The sequence below is a fragment of the Drosophila hydei genome, unplaced genomic scaffold (genome assembly GCF_003285905.1).
Source record: "Drosophila hydei strain 15085-1641.00,03,60 unplaced genomic scaffold, DhydRS2 tig00000172-arrow-pilon, whole genome shotgun sequence".
NCBI lineage: Eukaryota > Metazoa > Arthropoda > Insecta > Diptera > Drosophilidae > Drosophila > Drosophila hydei.
In genome coordinates this window covers 70,759-87,696 of record NW_022045682.1, presented here as the reverse complement: position 1 = coordinate 87,696, position 16,938 = coordinate 70,759, and the positions used below count along the sequence as shown (strand labels likewise).

The window sequence follows — 16,938 nt, the reverse complement described above, 5'->3', positions numbered from 1 at the left end:
ATGATTAATCATGCGCTGCATGTGAAAAGGCAGAAGACATTTACGCGTAATCAGTTCGGTCCACAAATCTGCATTTAATGGAGCACCTTGCGGGCAGACGGACTACACTCTGTACCTTATGTAATAGACGCTCTAGCATCATTAATCGATAAATACATTGTCACTGTAGCTAGTACGGCTTGCTTTGGCTGGTGAAAGTGAAAGGCTAACACCAGGCTCAAGCCGAATAAAAAATATTTGAATAATTATTACTGCGTAAGCTGTAAAAAGAAGCGGTTTTCGCCTGCATCTGAACGGATGCCCTTTGCGCCCTTGAGTTATGAAGCGGACTCAACGTAATATAAACGGCAATAACAAATGTAAGCTCCAAGGTCGTTGCTCATCTGCAGCAATCCTGTTTATCACGTTGCCAACGTACAGTGCTCAGAATGAGATAAGTTTCATGGCCAACGAGCCCTGTTTCTTTAAAGTTGGTAGCTGAACGATCTGGTAAAAAAAACAGAAAAGCATAAACATTTCAAAAATCAATTGATTTTTACTGTACAAACTCGATCCTCAGTCATCCATAAGCTATGCTGCCAAATGGATTAGTATTGTAAGCACTGAGCTGTGTTTCTGTTGGGCCAGGCTTGGTACGCCGCGCAAATTGGACTGTGTCCTTGCAGCGTTTGCACGCCCAAGACCCATGACGGTGTCGAAATCATTTAGCATGACTGCCTTTCTAAATTGTTGTGTAGTTATGTGCAGTTGCAGCCTTGAATTGTTTGCTGTCTACTTCTCTTTATGGCTGCAACTGCCACTGCCACTGTACTCATGTAATTGCACTATACGAGTACTTAAATTGTGGGTAGTGGATAAGCAGTAAAGGTTGGTAATCCAAAAAAACCAACCAAATTTTAACATTGTTGTTTGCTTTGTGGTCAGCTTGAAGCTCATCTCAAAGTTCTGTGAGTTCATGCCAGACATGTACAGCTTTTTTCTAATAATAGGTTAACAGAAAATACATTCACCCATTTGTTCGAGGGGCATTTAAAAAGAAAGTGAAGCATTTTCGTAGAGCAATCTTGCGACTTTGATGTATGCATATGGTCTATAAATTATTATTGCCACATGGTTTATATAATTGTGAATAGCGTACATATGGCTTTGGTAATTATGGATAAGGGAGTAGAATGTGGTGTCCACAGTCAGTTCAATCAATTACACAGCTACGGTTACCGTGCAAAGTCGCCTGAAGTCATATGTGAGCGTTACGGGTGCCCGCTTGTGTCAGTGAGAGTATGCAAGTCTGAGCAGCGAGCCGTAGATGTGAAACACGCATAAAATAATCATAAAAATTAAGAGCTTTACGCAATCCTAACTGAGCATTCAACCATTAGCTACACAGGCCGTGAGTGAAAAAGAGCACTCTGGAAGCCGAGTCTGGGACAGAGGCAGCGGCAGGTGTGAGAGTGTTAAGTAGAGCAGACGTGCCAGTCAAGGCGACTGGCTGCTATTTCCAAAAACGATTTATAGAGATGTCAAAAGTTTTTATATATTTGGTGCTTGTTGTGAGTGCAGCCATGCTCGGTGCACATTGAAAATAAGTCTGTCTACCGACAGCTAATGTCTGTCGACTGTATGGACACAATGAGAAGGAAAGAAAACTAATTCAAGGTGAATTGCGCCATTAAATCGTAATTTCATAGCCCCCTCATAATCTCATAACAAATAGGGTTGGGAAGTTTGTGGTGAAGTCTCCGAAGTCTCTGGGATATTATTTTATTCCGCACATAGGAAAAATCAAAATTAAGTTCAATTTTCCCTTATTGTCTATAGTAACAAGTCATAGACCCTAACCCATTACAATATTTGCACTACTCGTGCATTAATAGACTCTGTTCATATTTATGAATGCGCGCGCTCAGCTTGTACTGCCTAAGCCTTTGTTAAGCTCAGCTGCAAACTGCCAGTGCAAAAAAAACAGTAAAAATGCTCAAGTCCAGGCTGCTCGACTAGGAGATATACTTATATATTTAGTAAGTAAAACACAGATTATACAGTTAAACTGTCAAGACACAGCCGGTCACGGGTCGATCAACTCAGCTTGTCGTTCTGACCAAGAATACATATATTTTATGGCACCTGCTACGCTGCCTCCTTTTGGCTGTTACGTACATGTGCAGAAAACCATTATACCCTGCAGTCCTACTTTTAATGGGTTCAGGGTATAAAAAAACGAAAGTGAACAGCGGCTACATTCAAGTTACACCACATATCGCATATGCACATAGGCAGTACTCAGATTACATTTAGAGTACAAGCCAGACAGGCGCATAGCAACTAGTGTACCACATTTAATGAGGGCCTTCCGCATGTCTTTAGTCTTTAGCAAATAAGCAGAATTCTTATATTTGACATTGACAATTCTTGCATAAGGAAGTCAACATAACACTGCCCATCCGTCCTTTGCTGCTATGTGGTCCGTAACTAATTATGGCTGTATAAGTGCATATCATTTAACATGTGCGTGACAGCTTTCTCAATCACAACCAACGTAAGTTATCAAATACTATCTACTTATAGTGCTGCCAAGCGATGCGAAGTGTCGCCGTTTGTTTTGGACATGCCGTAATCGTGTGCCTTATCATCTGACCCGCCGCGGACTAGGTCGATTTCTTTGTGCGGCCTGTGCATTTCAATTGTAGTGACAGCTAAGAAAAGTTTTCTAAATACATACAAATAGCGCGTCGATTAATATACCACACAGCCCAAATTATTTCGTACTTTGTATGTGTGAGTGCATAATAACAAGCGCAATTCCCCTTAACAGTTTTCAGAAAATGAAAGTGGAATAGGCAGCGCAGTGCAATGAAGGCAAACTAATCGAAATGAAATATTACGTGCACGTAACATTCGATTGCTTTTACAAATGTATATTCATACCGACATATTTTCATCAGCTGTATAGTAATTATTGTGTGAGTATTAAATAGATTTCATTACTGTGTTTTCAAAGGGAATTCTAGTCCACAGGCATTTTTCGACTATTTCTTTCATATATGCTTATTAGCTGATTTGCAAGCTTAAAATACATTTAAGTGAGTTGTGTCTGCAAATTATTTACAGTTATTATAACAGCAATTTGTTTGATAACATAAACACAGAGTCGTTAAATAAAAAAAACTCTTTCAATTCGTTCATGGCACTCAAGTCACTATGTTGTAAGTAATTAATATCTGTGCCATAAGCTGGCTGGCTGATTGGCATGGCTTACATAAGCCCGATATCTTGTGGACAACGTGAGCTGACCAATCGCTCAGCTTCGTTGTTATGCTTGAAAGCGATTATGTTGCACATTACTCATGTGTAAATAAGTATGTTAGCTAAATAGATCAATATTTTTGTTACCTTTCAACGGCTCTACATATGACATACATAATTATGCGCATAACTGCACACTTATTGTACTCATAATCGAGCTTGAAGTTAAGAATATATTGCCTAATAGAAGGGAACAACTTAAAATTGAATAAATCCGCAATATATCATTTTATACCTGTAATATATTTGTGTGTTGCTGTGCATAAACAGGTTTCTTATAAATTTTAAAAATAAATACAATTCTTTCGTACACACATCTTAAAATTTACCTATAAACGCTGATTCATTAATCTTTCGGTAGACACATGCCAAAGTATTTAGTTTTTTTTTCTTTTTCGATTTTGATTATCACTAAATTACTATACCCTGTACTTATAGAAGTTGCAAAGGGCATTATATATGTGTAGTTCTCTTTCATTTAATTTGAGATCAATATCTGCACAGCTTAAATATTGGCATTCCACTCCTAATTATATACATGACTTTGGGCCAACAAGTTTTGCGATTGCCGATCAGCATTACTCATGAATAATGCCAGTTGAGAACAAATAAGAATTTTCGAATAAGCAATACCCTGTAGAACGAAAGAAACAGGAAAGGTTTGTCAACCAGTAAAAAAGCACATCTTTTTGTTTTGAGATTCGTCTCACAAATTCATGGCAGCAAAGTACATTCTCAAATTTATAGATGTCTTTATAGGTGACTTCAAACTAGTTTCGAAAGAAAGAAATATAAATTTATGACAAAACATACAATTGTCCTCATCAAAAATATTTGGATATGTCATTTGAGTCCGAAAATGTCTGCTGAGTAGTTGAAAATGTTGCATTTGAATATTCAATATACAACGACTGAAGCTTGTTTTGTCAAAATATTTAAATTGCCGTCAGACTTTATTTAGAATTCGTTTTGTGTCAATTTTACTAAGATCAAAACGAGTTTGGTCTGTCACCATTTTTCACTGGCTGCAGTTCATTTCTATAACGTATTGAACATTTTCAGGTGGCAAGATATTATAAATTGACTTATTATGATGTTATTTCAAATAAACCAAAACTGGGCCCGCTTGCTGCAGTTTCATGTAGTAGATCATTTCTTAGAACGTAAATAAGCACAAAGACTTCTGTCTTAACTTAATTCAATTTGATGTTGAGGAATTTGGAATTAGACTGACTACACACAAGTTTGTGTCTTAAGTCATTTGATTTGTTGAACATGATGTCAAAGACGAACTTACCTGTTTCGAATAACAATAGGCATAATCCCAGAAGCCAGTATAAACTACGTCGATGTATTGAAAACTGCATGTTGCTGTTATTGTAGTTATTGCGCATCACTGTAACTGTAAATTTCGTTGTTGTTGCAGTTGCGTTTTTTAGGTCAATTCACAGAATTTGAAATACCAAATTGCAAGCACAGTCCGACATTCAAACGGCACGGCACGGCAACAGCAGCCTAAAAACTGCCAGTCTTTACTGCAAACAAAGGGTAGATGTATTTACGAATGTATGTAGATATGTACACACGTCAGTATGTGTATAGAAAAACAATGTCGTAATCTTTTAATTTAGATTTTTTCGTTTTCAAGCTGTTGTGTTACAGTTTTCTTGAGCTGTTGGTTTTGGTTTGTTTTGTTTCTTAAAGCGGTTGCAATTTAATTCAGTTTTGCTTCTATTAATCTATGTGGGCTTATTTACACAATCGCATACACACACACACTTCAAAGCGTAATAACAAGTGTTAAAAATTTTGCTTTAAAAATTATTTTTTTTAGTTTATTACTGATGTGCAATAGTAGCCAAGAATAACAAAAAAAATATTGAATTACATTATTGGCTACATAACATACGGTATTAGATGTATTGTTAACACTAAGAAATCCAAATCAGATTAAAATCTTTATCGCTCTTTTCACTGTCGCACCACGAATCCGAAGAAATGGATGCGACTAAGATGATGTTTGGCGAAGAAAATGTAAAGCGAAATAAAATAAACAAACAACCAAACCTAACAGTTTTTGTTTTTGTTGATGTTTTTCTTGGCAAAACTTTCTTTTTGACGTAAAGCCAGTCTGAATACGTTTGCCGTAGCTTTTTCGCGCATACACGCGCGTCTCTTGAACTATAAAATGCAGCTGTGGCTGCTTTCTATATGTGAGTTAGTTGAGTGCAATAGTCACGAATTTAGCAGGTCGACGCTTGCGAGTTTATAAACACATTGATATGTTGACTTTTGAGTGCTCAAAACCGTTTGAACTTTGCACATGATGGTGTTCTTAGGCAACCAGCTTATTGCAATACTCCAATTCTATCGGCCAAAACACTTCTTACCGTGCGCTCGAGGGAACACGTCCTAATCGAAACAACTAACAAACGCGACTGTGCGCAACAAGTGCTTCAACTCAGTCAGCTGAACCGTACGAGCCAAGCCTGATTTGAGCTTGGTCTTTATTGTGGTTGACTGTTAGTTAACAGCACCACCACTGTTAGTGTTGCTGTTATGCTGTCGGCTACGTGCACGGCTGCTAGCTTCGACGGTGTCTCTTTAACATTTGAAAGTAAGAGTAACATTTGCCTCGCAGATAAAAGCTTTTGTGATCTAATGGTTGAACTGAGATTCCTTAGCAAATGTTTTAACACAATTTAATACATATAATACTTACTACATCAATTTAATAGTTAAAGCAGCATTCGAGCTTTTGTGCCAGTTTCTTGTGAACTGTGTGCTTGACATAACAAAGACTATAACTTTATACAAATTATTTCGAAGTAAAAAACTGAAAGTGAAACTGTCGGAACTGCCAACGGCAGCAGGCAAGAACAATGCCGAACAACTAGACCAACACTAAAGTTCACAACGCAAAAACTTTCCATAGGGTTGGGTAGCTTAAGTAAACTTACTTAGTTTTCGATGTCACAGAAACTTTATGAAAGACAAAACTAACTGGTTTGTTAAGGGGTACTGAAATAGTCCTCTACTAAACCTTTTCAGGTTACCTTTAAAGCCTTTATCTGAGTTAACAGCGCTATAATATATGTAAAACAAAAATGAAGTCAGATAGTCAGAGTGGTATAAATGTCATAGTTACGTCAAGGAGTTATAATGTTAATGTATATTTTGAAAAGCAAATTATTACATTATTATATACCTCCAATTGGCGTTCCAAATTGTTGTGACTGTTAACAAAAGTTTTTGTCATTTTCGGCTTCATAGTCCATTCCTAAAAGCCAGCGCCCCTCAAATATTTGCCATTCACTTCACAAATTGGCAGCGAAAATATATTTAGCCAACTTGTAGCAGTGCCCAACCGTTATCATATCCTGTACTTACTCTATGAGTCTATAAGTATGAATAGACTGTAGATTAATTAATAATTAATATCAATTAAAAAAAATATATATATATATATATATATATATTTTGTTTTGACTTAACGGCAATGATGACTAGATCGTATACTATACAACTCATATAAGTATAATTGTCATATATGTTTCATTAAAGGGTGAACGTGTGTACAGAGCGGCTAATAGTCCTCATACTAGACTAAAACTCAATTCGTACTCATTATTTGAATGTTTTAATAAGTTAAGATTAGTCGTGGTGCGCAATAAACCGATTTGCAATAGGTAGTGCAATGTGAGTAAAGTAGTCCCTGGTACCTTACTTATAATTATGGACAATCAATTTAACCACATATTGGACATTGACAAAAATACCAACAATTTGAGTATGTACATTAAACCGTTAAGTATGCAGCCTTGATAACTTCCCTATTAATGCGTTAACCGAACAGTCTATTGTAAGCTCAAAAACCTACACTCATACTAACGTACGTACATACGTTCATGCACAAATCTACATTTGTAACGACCTTCATGCCAGATTGTACATTGTATTTACTTGCTTTGGTCTTTCGACCGATCTATTGTACTCGCAGCTTGGCCAAAAATGGGAGTGCTGCGTTTAAGAAAAGCTCACGATCTAATGGCCCTGATAATTGAAAAAGCTTTTGTGAAAAGCCTCAATTTATAAAGCTGCGAATGTGTTTCTGCGACATGATAATATATAGTATTATATGAATAAAATGGAAGTTGTCCTTTTGTATAGGCTTTTATTAGGTAGAAAGCAGCACCATTTAAAATTTAAATTTCTCATCAAAGCTACAAGTCAGATCTACAATATAAAGTTATAATTGAAATTACCTTTAAATCGATATACTTGGATTTCAGTTAAGTCCAAGAGGTCTTCCTTCAATTGATCTTAATATGTCCAAAATATGATTAAATCAAACTCATGTGTACTATTCCAAATATGTATTTTTAAGTCTCACACCCACTCACCAAGGCAACCAAACATTGGACCATGTTCACAGCGACAGTTATAAAATACGAAATCAGAACACTCACAGAATCAACGGCAACAATGTGAATGCAACGACAACAAAGGTAGCAACAAGCGACTTGCTGACCTTCTCCACGCCTTGGAGTGACTGTTTCGCAATCAGCGACTGGGCGGCTTCTCAGCGCGACAATTGCTGTATTGTAGCTGATGCTAAGACGCCAGGTATTGGGCGAGTGCTGCAATTTTTATGCATATGGAAGCAGGCGAACGAGCACGACCGCGCCATTTAAATTGTGGCACCTAGAAACTAGAATTTACGAGAACCGGCTAATACTTAATATAGATACTCTACGGCTCCACAATATTGCGCCAGCTGTGTTGTATACCTAGCTGACCAGCAGCAGCCACGCCTAGCCGGATCATTTTACCTAAGTATATCGAGAGATAGTTTGATTTTGTTGCTCGCCATTAATTATTGGACATACCCCAATCCATGTGCTACAATCAAAATATAAACATTATATTATTTATATGTATATATATACATTTTACGGAAAGAGAATATAGAATAATATTTTAAATTGTAGACCATAAGCCAATCAAGTTTATATCAAGACTTAAACAGTTTCCTGAGAGAAATAACTTAATTAATTACATAGTTCCTGCATTAGTTTTTTCATAAGTATATAATTACATATGAAAAAACTCGAAATACAAAACGTATATCATTTTTACCTGCCAACCTTTGCATTGTAATGGATTTAAATAAATAAATATATAATTAACTAACTTCTCAGGTAGGGCTAGATCACACCGGCTCACGTATAATGTATATTATCCCACTTAATTGGGGGTGAAAGTACTTCATTTGAACATTTGTCAGTCAAAACAATTGACAGTCGACTTATTTGTTTCATTAACAACGTCAAAGTTCCGTGTACTGCTAGGGGTATTTCTCACTTATCTTAAATGCCAATAAATCGTCAATAATGCTTGCAGCTGTGACCTTAATATTTGCTGCCATTAATTGGCATTTTACATTTGGTTGACACACCCAGGTTAGATGGTCTAAATAGACTTACATTAAAAAAAACTGGAATGAAACTGCAGTATCATAAGCAAATTTAAAATCACAATAAGCATGAATGGCTTTATCGAGGTTGCTTGGCCTAAAGACGCCCATCTATCCAGTTAATCTACCTACATTTTATTATTTAATTGGATAAAATACAAACAAATATCATTATTTATTTATAAATCGTTCAAGTACGTATAAACTACCATTCGTAAACATATTTTGCCTTTGCTTCGGCTCATGTCGCTTGCCTAAATGAGTAACTGGATCAATTTGAAGACCGGTTTTTGTATTTTGCACAGCACAGCGAGTACTGAATGCATTTTACTTCAGAAGTATAGTTGCCTTAGACACCACTTTATTATATTATATCAGATCATCTATGTGTAATATGACTATGCTATAGTACACACACTTAAATATTACAAAACTTACTAAACTTACCAAGACTAATCCTGGTTTGCGTAATAAAATTATTCAAGAAAGAATATATAAGAAATATTAAAATATTATAAAAGGCTATTTTGAAGTAATTCAAATCGTTGTCTCTATAATAAATTTAAATACAATTTAATTTTTAAGTCTGAACAACTTGAACTTATCAAAATTTAACCGATTTTCAGGAATTATACAATATTTTGCTGGATTTTATAACCTCTCGATATGGAAACATTGAGTCAGTGTGATAAAAATAATGAGCTAATACTGAAGATACCAGTTATATTATTCAATTAAGATGAGTGAATATGTAGTATTTAGAATATAAAATAATACAACTTCCTTCTATTCATTTTACAAAAGTATGCAAACTGAAAGAGTTCCAGGAAATGCAAACACCGTTACAAAAATACTAAATTTAGTAAAAAAAGTTCTTGTCTGACATAATTAATGCTTTGTAAGCAAAGTGAAAACCCTTTTGTGATGAAAATCAAAAAACAAAACTAATTTTATGTACACCCAAAGTGCCTTCACTGAATAAAAATAATCTACCCTATTTTTTATCTTTAACCACTAAAAACCCGAAAATATATAAATATATATGCTATATATATATATATATATATATATATATATATATATATATATATATATATATATATATATATATATATATATATATATTTATCCATGTATTGTCTGCTTCTATAGAAAGAAAATGATATTTACTTAAAGGTAGTTAACATTTTTTTTATCTATTTGTTTTAATAGTCAACCGATTTTTCAGATCAGTCACAAAGTATGCCACGTTTTTTGTCCGAGAAGGTGTCCCCGGTATGCGAGCTACTTTTTCTTCTTTTTTGATCATAATTGTGATTTAAACAAAAGCTCAATTTGTATATTTATATCATTTTCGATTTGAACGATGTGAATACAGGTAATATTGCGAGATAGAATATATTAAATATATTAAATAATGATGTATGTAAGTAATTATCAATATAGCTAAGTAAACAAAAGTACTTGAAAAATATTTGTAGAATTTTTCATAGTTATTAATAGAGGTCTAGATATGAATAGAAAGTTACAAGTTACAAGATTCATGGTATTAATCTAACGTAAACAGGAACTTGTTGACTTAAAATATTGCATACTTTCATGACTGTTGTCTGTTAACTTTTGAACTGGGTAGAGAGGTAAGTGAATTCAGAGATATTTCCTACATTGGCAAACAAGCATGAAAAAGGAAATCTTTTATATTTTTTTAAATTTCGATGACGTGTAAGCCTAAAAAAAGGTTTGATTAAAAAAAAAACGTAATTCCTAGAAACCTTCGTATTGCATACTTTGGGATGTATATGCAGACATTAGTATTTTTTAAAAAGATGGCACTCTCATACCCTCACTCTCTCACTAAATACTCTCTCAAGCATATAGACATTATACGTGAACATCTGCATGTATATGTGTTCAATTGAATCCATATACATACATATATGTATGTCTACATATGTACACTGCTATGTGAATTAATACTCATGTACTAGGTACACAACATGTATTAAATGTAGGTGCATTAGTATTCGTATATGCACACATACCATCACAGAATTTTATATATCTTAATATACTGCTTGATTAATCCCTAAAATATCACTATGAAAACTCAGTAGGTGTTAATAGTCCAGGCCTAAAATGCGATTTTCCGAATACAAATATTTATATAAATATGCTCATGTAAGTGTATATATGTTTATTAATGTATATAATGGATATGAGTATATTAATGTATATACATCCATTGCATGCATGAAAGTATTTGTGTATAAGTTCCCATACAAGATTCTTTCTTAATTATTTTATAATTAAAAGTTGTAAGTCAATTTAACTATTTGAATTCTCATTCATAATTTAATATTTTCTCTTACAATTCAAATGGTGGAAATGAAAAATTGCAAAGCAAGCAAGTGAAGGAATGCTACAAAAAATAAATAATGCTCATGTGTGTGAGAGTTTGTTCAGAAATACTCGTGCGTATTAGTGAGGCAAATACAAGAGAAACAGAAATACGAAGTAAAGCAGAAGACGATGATCACACACACATACATACACACAAGCTGATACACACACGATGTGATTGCGAACGGTGTGTGGAACAGAATGCAAAACGAAATAAAATGTACGTTGTGAGAACAAGTTTTATTATGAAAATAAAAGCCCCACTAAAATACTAAAGCGCGGAGAGCACGAATACATATACACGCACACATAATAGATTTTTTATAATAAATTTACATATATACGAATATATACATACATACATGTATATACATATAAATATATGTATACACACAAAAATCAACACGATTCCACAGACAGTGGAAAACTGGCTAAACGCCATCAAAATGTCTGCAACACCGACACTCACCCATACAACTACAAAAGCAAAATATCATGAATGCGACGAACAGCACAAAATATAATATCGTTGTGTGCGTATAATAAAAACAACAGCCAGACACGCACGCACACAGTCAGCGACCCAACACGCAAAGCGTGCACAACAAAAACAATGTGAAATTGCAGTGTAAGAGTGTATGTGTGACAAGCCGTCGCAGAGTATATGTATATGATTTTTTCATTTTTCTTTCAGTTTCTTTTCGTTCGTTCGTCGAAACGCAAGTGTTAGTGAGACTACAGCGCGCTGTGTTTAAAAGGACTGATGAACTAATACAACCTGTTATATTTCTTATAAAAGATATAATATAAAGTTATACTAATTGCATTTCATACACCAGAAGACACAATTTTAATCACAACTGTAAGCGTCTGTATGCTGAAATATAAAGAAGTAACCAAAAAATTCTCTCTTTCGCTCTCTACTTCTCTCTTTTGATCATCGGTCGCTTCACATGCTCATTGAAAATGTTATGATTAGTGTTATATTTTGCTATATTTTGCACGCGCGCTCTCTTTCTTTACTCTCATGCGCTTGCGACTTTCACGAAACTGTAATACCAAAAAAATAAAAATAAAAAATATAGTAAACAAGGCAAGCCACATTATAGTAGTGGCCGTATTGGTGTAACTGTGTGTGTGCAAATTGATGACAACGAAGCGTGTGTGAAGTGAGCAGCGCGTAAATCGGGTGCAATGAAATAAGCTTGACAAATTTGCAGTGTTTTCGTAAAACAAAGTGCAGTTAAAAATAAATGCTTACATACATACAAGCATACGCATATCTATTAATTTACTGACACATATAGACAGATTCTAGTTTGAATTTGTTAACACTTTTTTAATACAGGTATGGTGTTTGCTTATAACATATTCATATACGATAACTTTAGTCTGTTTCTTTCAGCATGTCAGGAATAACGGCTTTTAATTGAAACTACTCTCAAACGTACCTACATACAAACTTATTCATATACTTGTAAGCCCTAAACGCGAATTATCGCGGCCTCTAACATGGATGCACATTTTGAGCACTTGTGTCGCATTTGTGCAGCAAACACAAAAAGTAAAAGTAATTCTGTTGTCGAAAGTGTTTTTATTTTCAAAACAACTGGCTTGAAGGATAAAATAGCTCGTCATATATTTCTCAATGTAAGTAAAAACAAAATTCTAAGAATCGTAAAATGAATATACACACATACCTACATGTATATGTATTTGCATATGCATAAACAAACCTTAAAAATATGGAATTATTTAACCAAATTCTAAGTTCATACAAATATTCATCATACGAACACAGTTATATACTTCTATTCATTCGTATATTTATAGCATAAATAAAATCTACTTACGAAAAGTACAACTACAGCGGGCATACACTCAAAAAATATGCGTGTACGTGCATATGAAATTAAATATGTATGTATGTCGTATTTGCGTGTGGGCGAAAATGTCGGTTGGGTAAAGTAGGCAAAGAAAAATTTTATAGCAAACAGTGAGAAACAGCACACAGCAAAAAATCTCGTTTAGCAATACCAATGCAAATGAATCAAGCTAGTGTTCGTGTGTGTGCGTACGCGTATACACGTATGTCAATGTGTGTCTCCCCGTGTGTACGTATGTGTATATGTATATATGAAAGAGTAATTTCAGAAAACTGAAAGACAACAAACAAGCTGAGTGAGCTTACCTCCTGCATGCATATTAGTGATTCCCTCTTCTCATATTGTATTTGAGAATGTAGTAAAAGCATGTTTAAATGTAGTAATAAGTATTGCAACAAAAATACATGCGGGAGTGATATAAACTATAAAACTATAAATTTGTGTACATAGATACACAAATAAACAACCTTAATGTTAACATAAACAACCTAAATGTTATTGTGTTAATCGATCTATTTTTTACAGGTTGCTGAAAATGATCCCCTACCTAAGGTCCTTTGCAAATCGTGTTATCGACAGGTTGAAGCTACTGCCTCACTTTCTAATATAGCCAAGCACACACAGCGTGTCTTTCGAGACTTTTTGCTAAGCACAGTGGTATTTGCAAACTTAATTACTATATGTAAAAACAAATAATATCAAACTCTTTTTCATTATCTAAGCAATCGCGCCAAGCTACAGCAGCTCTCGTTAACGAATCACAAGTGGCGCCAACACCAACGCAGGAGGTAAATGAATCCAGCCACAGCGACAGCAACATTAAGCGGCATTTCGGCAGTTTGGATAACAATACATTTCGTCCTATATTGTTGACACGTCCTTCGGACCCGACACATGCTTCAGCCGGCAATGAAAAACATGACGATGTTGTAATCAGTTTGACTAATAAAGACAGTGAGCATCATCAGCGGCATCAGCAAAAGCGACAACGCGATGCACCAGAATACAGCAACAATCGCAGCAATGCTAAAATGAATAGTCTAACTCAGCCGACCCGGCGTAACAGCGTATTTGTGGATTCGCGCTACAGTTCAGCACCGATGTCGATAGCACAGCGTTCAATGCAACTACCACCATCCTTAGCACCAATACATCCAGAGGTGGCACTTTCCAAAGTCACAAAATATAGTCCAGAAAAAAGGCATTCACCAGCAGGTGTTATCAATTTTATTCAGACTCATGGACGTATCACAGGCAGTGCACCTACAATCACCACAACTGAAGTCAATAAAAGATACAGTACCGGTACCGGTGGTAGCACATGTGCTCACGCTAAAAAGCATCAAGTCCCTGCTTCTGCTACACAGACTGTTAGTATCGCTGGCGTACCCAATCTGCCTAAAAGCGTTCTTCAACAAAAGCAACGTAATCTAAAGAATGCCCTAAACAACATCAGTGCCATACGCGATGGACAAGTATCTCTATTAAAACCATCTCACCAACGCCAGACTTTAGAAGATATTGATATTAGACCACTCGTTACTACCACGGTTGTGCCACACCAGTCGTTGTATGGAGCCGAACCATCTGTAGAGGAAGCGCTTCCAGAACATATCATTATAGCTGCACCCAAGAAGAAAAAGGAAGAGCCTGCCACCTTAACCCTGAAAAGTCCACCGAAATTACAAAAGATTGGAATAACACACGCAAAAAATGTTCACGGAGAAAATGTAATGGCAGAAACATCATCAGTAAATAAATCTAAAGCGCTACCCAGCATGAGCAGCCTTACCGATGCTATTTCCCTGGGTAATGTTATTCGAGATCCAGACCTATTGAAACTCATACTTAAGGCACTAAAATGGCCAGTCACAATTGGTAATTGTAATGAGCAAATGGCGAAACTAAAGAACTCTAAATTTGCAGTAATTATGTCGGATAGCAATCTTCTGCAGGATAATGATCTTACACAGCTACTGGGGCCTTATCTTGGGCCGATGATGGCTATTGTCCAGCAGCAGCATAACAATCCGTCCTGCAATCCGAATAAGACTCCTTCTCCACCTGCAAGTCCATCTGCAACAGCTGAGCTACGCACCATAGGGGAGTGCACGATGCCGTATAAACTACCGCCAGAGACTTCGGTGCAATTGGTACCGTCTAGTCCGACGGATGAAGAGCACCCACAGCCACTAACAAGTAGACCCCTAGATCCCAAACGCCAACAGCGAAAATCACGTTTACACGATTTAAGCGGTAACGAGCCACCAAACACTGAGGACATAGCAACGACGTCAAAAGCGACACTTGTTGCAAATGAATTGCTCAACATAAACGCCAAGCTACTGTCACAATTTAGCACAAACCCAGCTGATGTGCTTAATGAAGCGCTAACTTCAATGTTAAAACAACAGCAGGAATCGAAAATTCAACGTTCGATATGTCGACGACGCAGTGCTTCAGCGGCAAGCTCTGCCCTAAATTTAGAGGACATTGTTCTCGTTGAGCCCCAACCGTTACTTGATAATCCCTTATCGTCTGATGCAGATGTTTCCACTATTACATCACTTCCAGAGTTATCTGATCCTTCTCCAATAACGCGACCGATCATTAAGCGCCGAAAGGCCGTTACAAAAACAGCAAACAGACCAGAGATTTCAATGCCCAAAGCAGATGAAAATAATTCTAAGACTGAGCCCGAACAAGAGAAGAGCACAGAGGAGATAGTTTGCACTGATAATCACTCTAAAATCGTTGAAGCTTCTTCTATCCAAAACTCAGTGGATACTCCACAAGCACCAACCAGTACAGTACAAGAAGTTATTTCCAGTAGTTGCACAAGCCATGCACTTGGATGTGCCAGTGAAGACACAGATGCCAACTCCGCCACCGCCACCGCTACCAAAAGCAAGTCCAACACTCCTATGGCGAGTGTCCGTAAAACAAACGTTAAATCTGCTCTCGGGCAAAAACTTCTAGAAGCTATAGGCTTACCGCAGCCCGGCAAGGACGCTTTAACAGAAAGTGCCCGTGACACGTTGCGCAGTGCACTAAAGCGGTCGCTAAAGCAAGCTCAAGAACAGCAGCAGCAACTTAAGCGCGTTAAGCAAGAGGAACCAGTAAAACAGATGGCAGATTCTACTACTAAACTGGTTGCCGGTGAGTCTTCGGAGGAACACAAGAAGGCAATCGCTGAACGTGAATTGGAATTGTTAAAGCGCAAAACAAAGAACACAGACAAGAACAGCTTGCCTATCAAAGAGTAAGTACATTAATTGCTCGTATTTTGAATGCTTTACTGATTAAACTATACTTTTAGTGAGAAATCAGACCGAACTGATGTAAGTTCATCATCGTCCCGCAACCGTAAAAATCGCAATAAATCAAAAACCGATACCCTAGACGATGATTCTGGCCTTGAGGAAAAGAAAAGCGAGCGATGGGATGAAGATGATGACTTGCCTTTGAAAACAGAGCCTGAAAAAAACACGGATCATATTAATCGTCCTACGCGCACGAGCAAAACGATGTCAAAGTATTATAAATCTCCTTGCGTTGACAAACCGTTGTCGCCTTCAAAGTCACAACATTCTATGGGAAGGCGATCAACCAGACAGCGTTAAGTAGCTCAGCCTAGATTTAAATTATAAACTGATCGGGCTTTCTCTGAGATATAAAATATGCTCAGAACTTGTTACACTTTTCATATTTTATTAAGACGCAGTGTACACAGTATATACGTACTTTATTTATAAATAGTTTAACTATTTACTCAACTGGAGTTAAATATATCAATTGCCTTATGGACAACCAAGTTATATAAAAATATTTGAAACAACCATACGTTTGAAACAATAGTATTGTATTATTTCT

At 36.1% G+C, this 16,938-nt stretch overlaps 2 protein-coding genes across 11 annotated transcripts in view; one reads left to right on the top strand and one right to left on the bottom strand.

Moving 5' to 3' along the window:
- The window catches only part of LOC111595989 (mucin-17), a 32,699-nt gene extending 24,881 nt beyond the window's left edge, over positions 1-7,818 (bottom strand). For 5 of the 10 annotated variants that reach the window (XM_030223331.1, XM_030223330.1, XM_023309982.2 and 2 more), the window contains exons 1-2: positions 5,694-5,767; positions 4,601-4,838 (exon numbers count right to left, since the gene is read on the bottom strand). In XM_030223331.1, the coding sequence (XP_030079191.1) occupies positions 4,601-4,697 (97 nt within the window). In that variant the 5' untranslated portion in view covers positions 4,698-4,838; positions 5,694-5,767. Of the gene's footprint in view, positions 1-4,600; positions 4,839-5,693; positions 5,768-7,568 lie in introns of those variants that run through there. The other 5 variants (XM_030223324.1, XM_030223328.1, XM_030223325.1 and 2 more) reach the window with 5 other exon arrangements.
- A 4,064-nt stretch (positions 7,819-11,882) lies between these two features.
- Positions 11,883-16,874, top strand: LOC111595993. The gene is made up of 5 exons (XM_023309990.2): positions 11,883-12,527; positions 12,585-12,829; positions 13,591-13,722; positions 13,788-16,327; positions 16,385-16,874. The coding sequence occupies exons 2-5, from the start codon at positions 12,692-12,694 to the stop codon at positions 16,686-16,688; spliced, it is 3,114 nt and encodes a 1,037-aa protein (XP_023165758.2). The 5' UTR covers positions 11,883-12,527; positions 12,585-12,691; the 3' UTR covers positions 16,689-16,874.
- The last annotated feature ends 64 nt before the right edge of the window (positions 16,875-16,938 follow it).

Bases quoted from the DNA above. Each gene is read 5' to 3' on its own strand.
- LOC111595993 (XM_023309990.2), top strand. From the start codon at position 12,692: ATGGATGCACATTTTGAGCACTTGTGTCGCATTTGTGCAGCAAACACA. The intron at 12,830-13,590 runs GTAAGTAAAAAC...TATTTTTTACAG, and splicing joins CTCGTCATATATTTCTCAAT to GTTGCTGAAAATGATCCCCT. The intron at 13,723-13,787 runs GTATTTGCAAAC...TCATTATCTAAG, and splicing joins ACTTTTTGCTAAGCACAGTG to CAATCGCGCCAAGCTACAGC.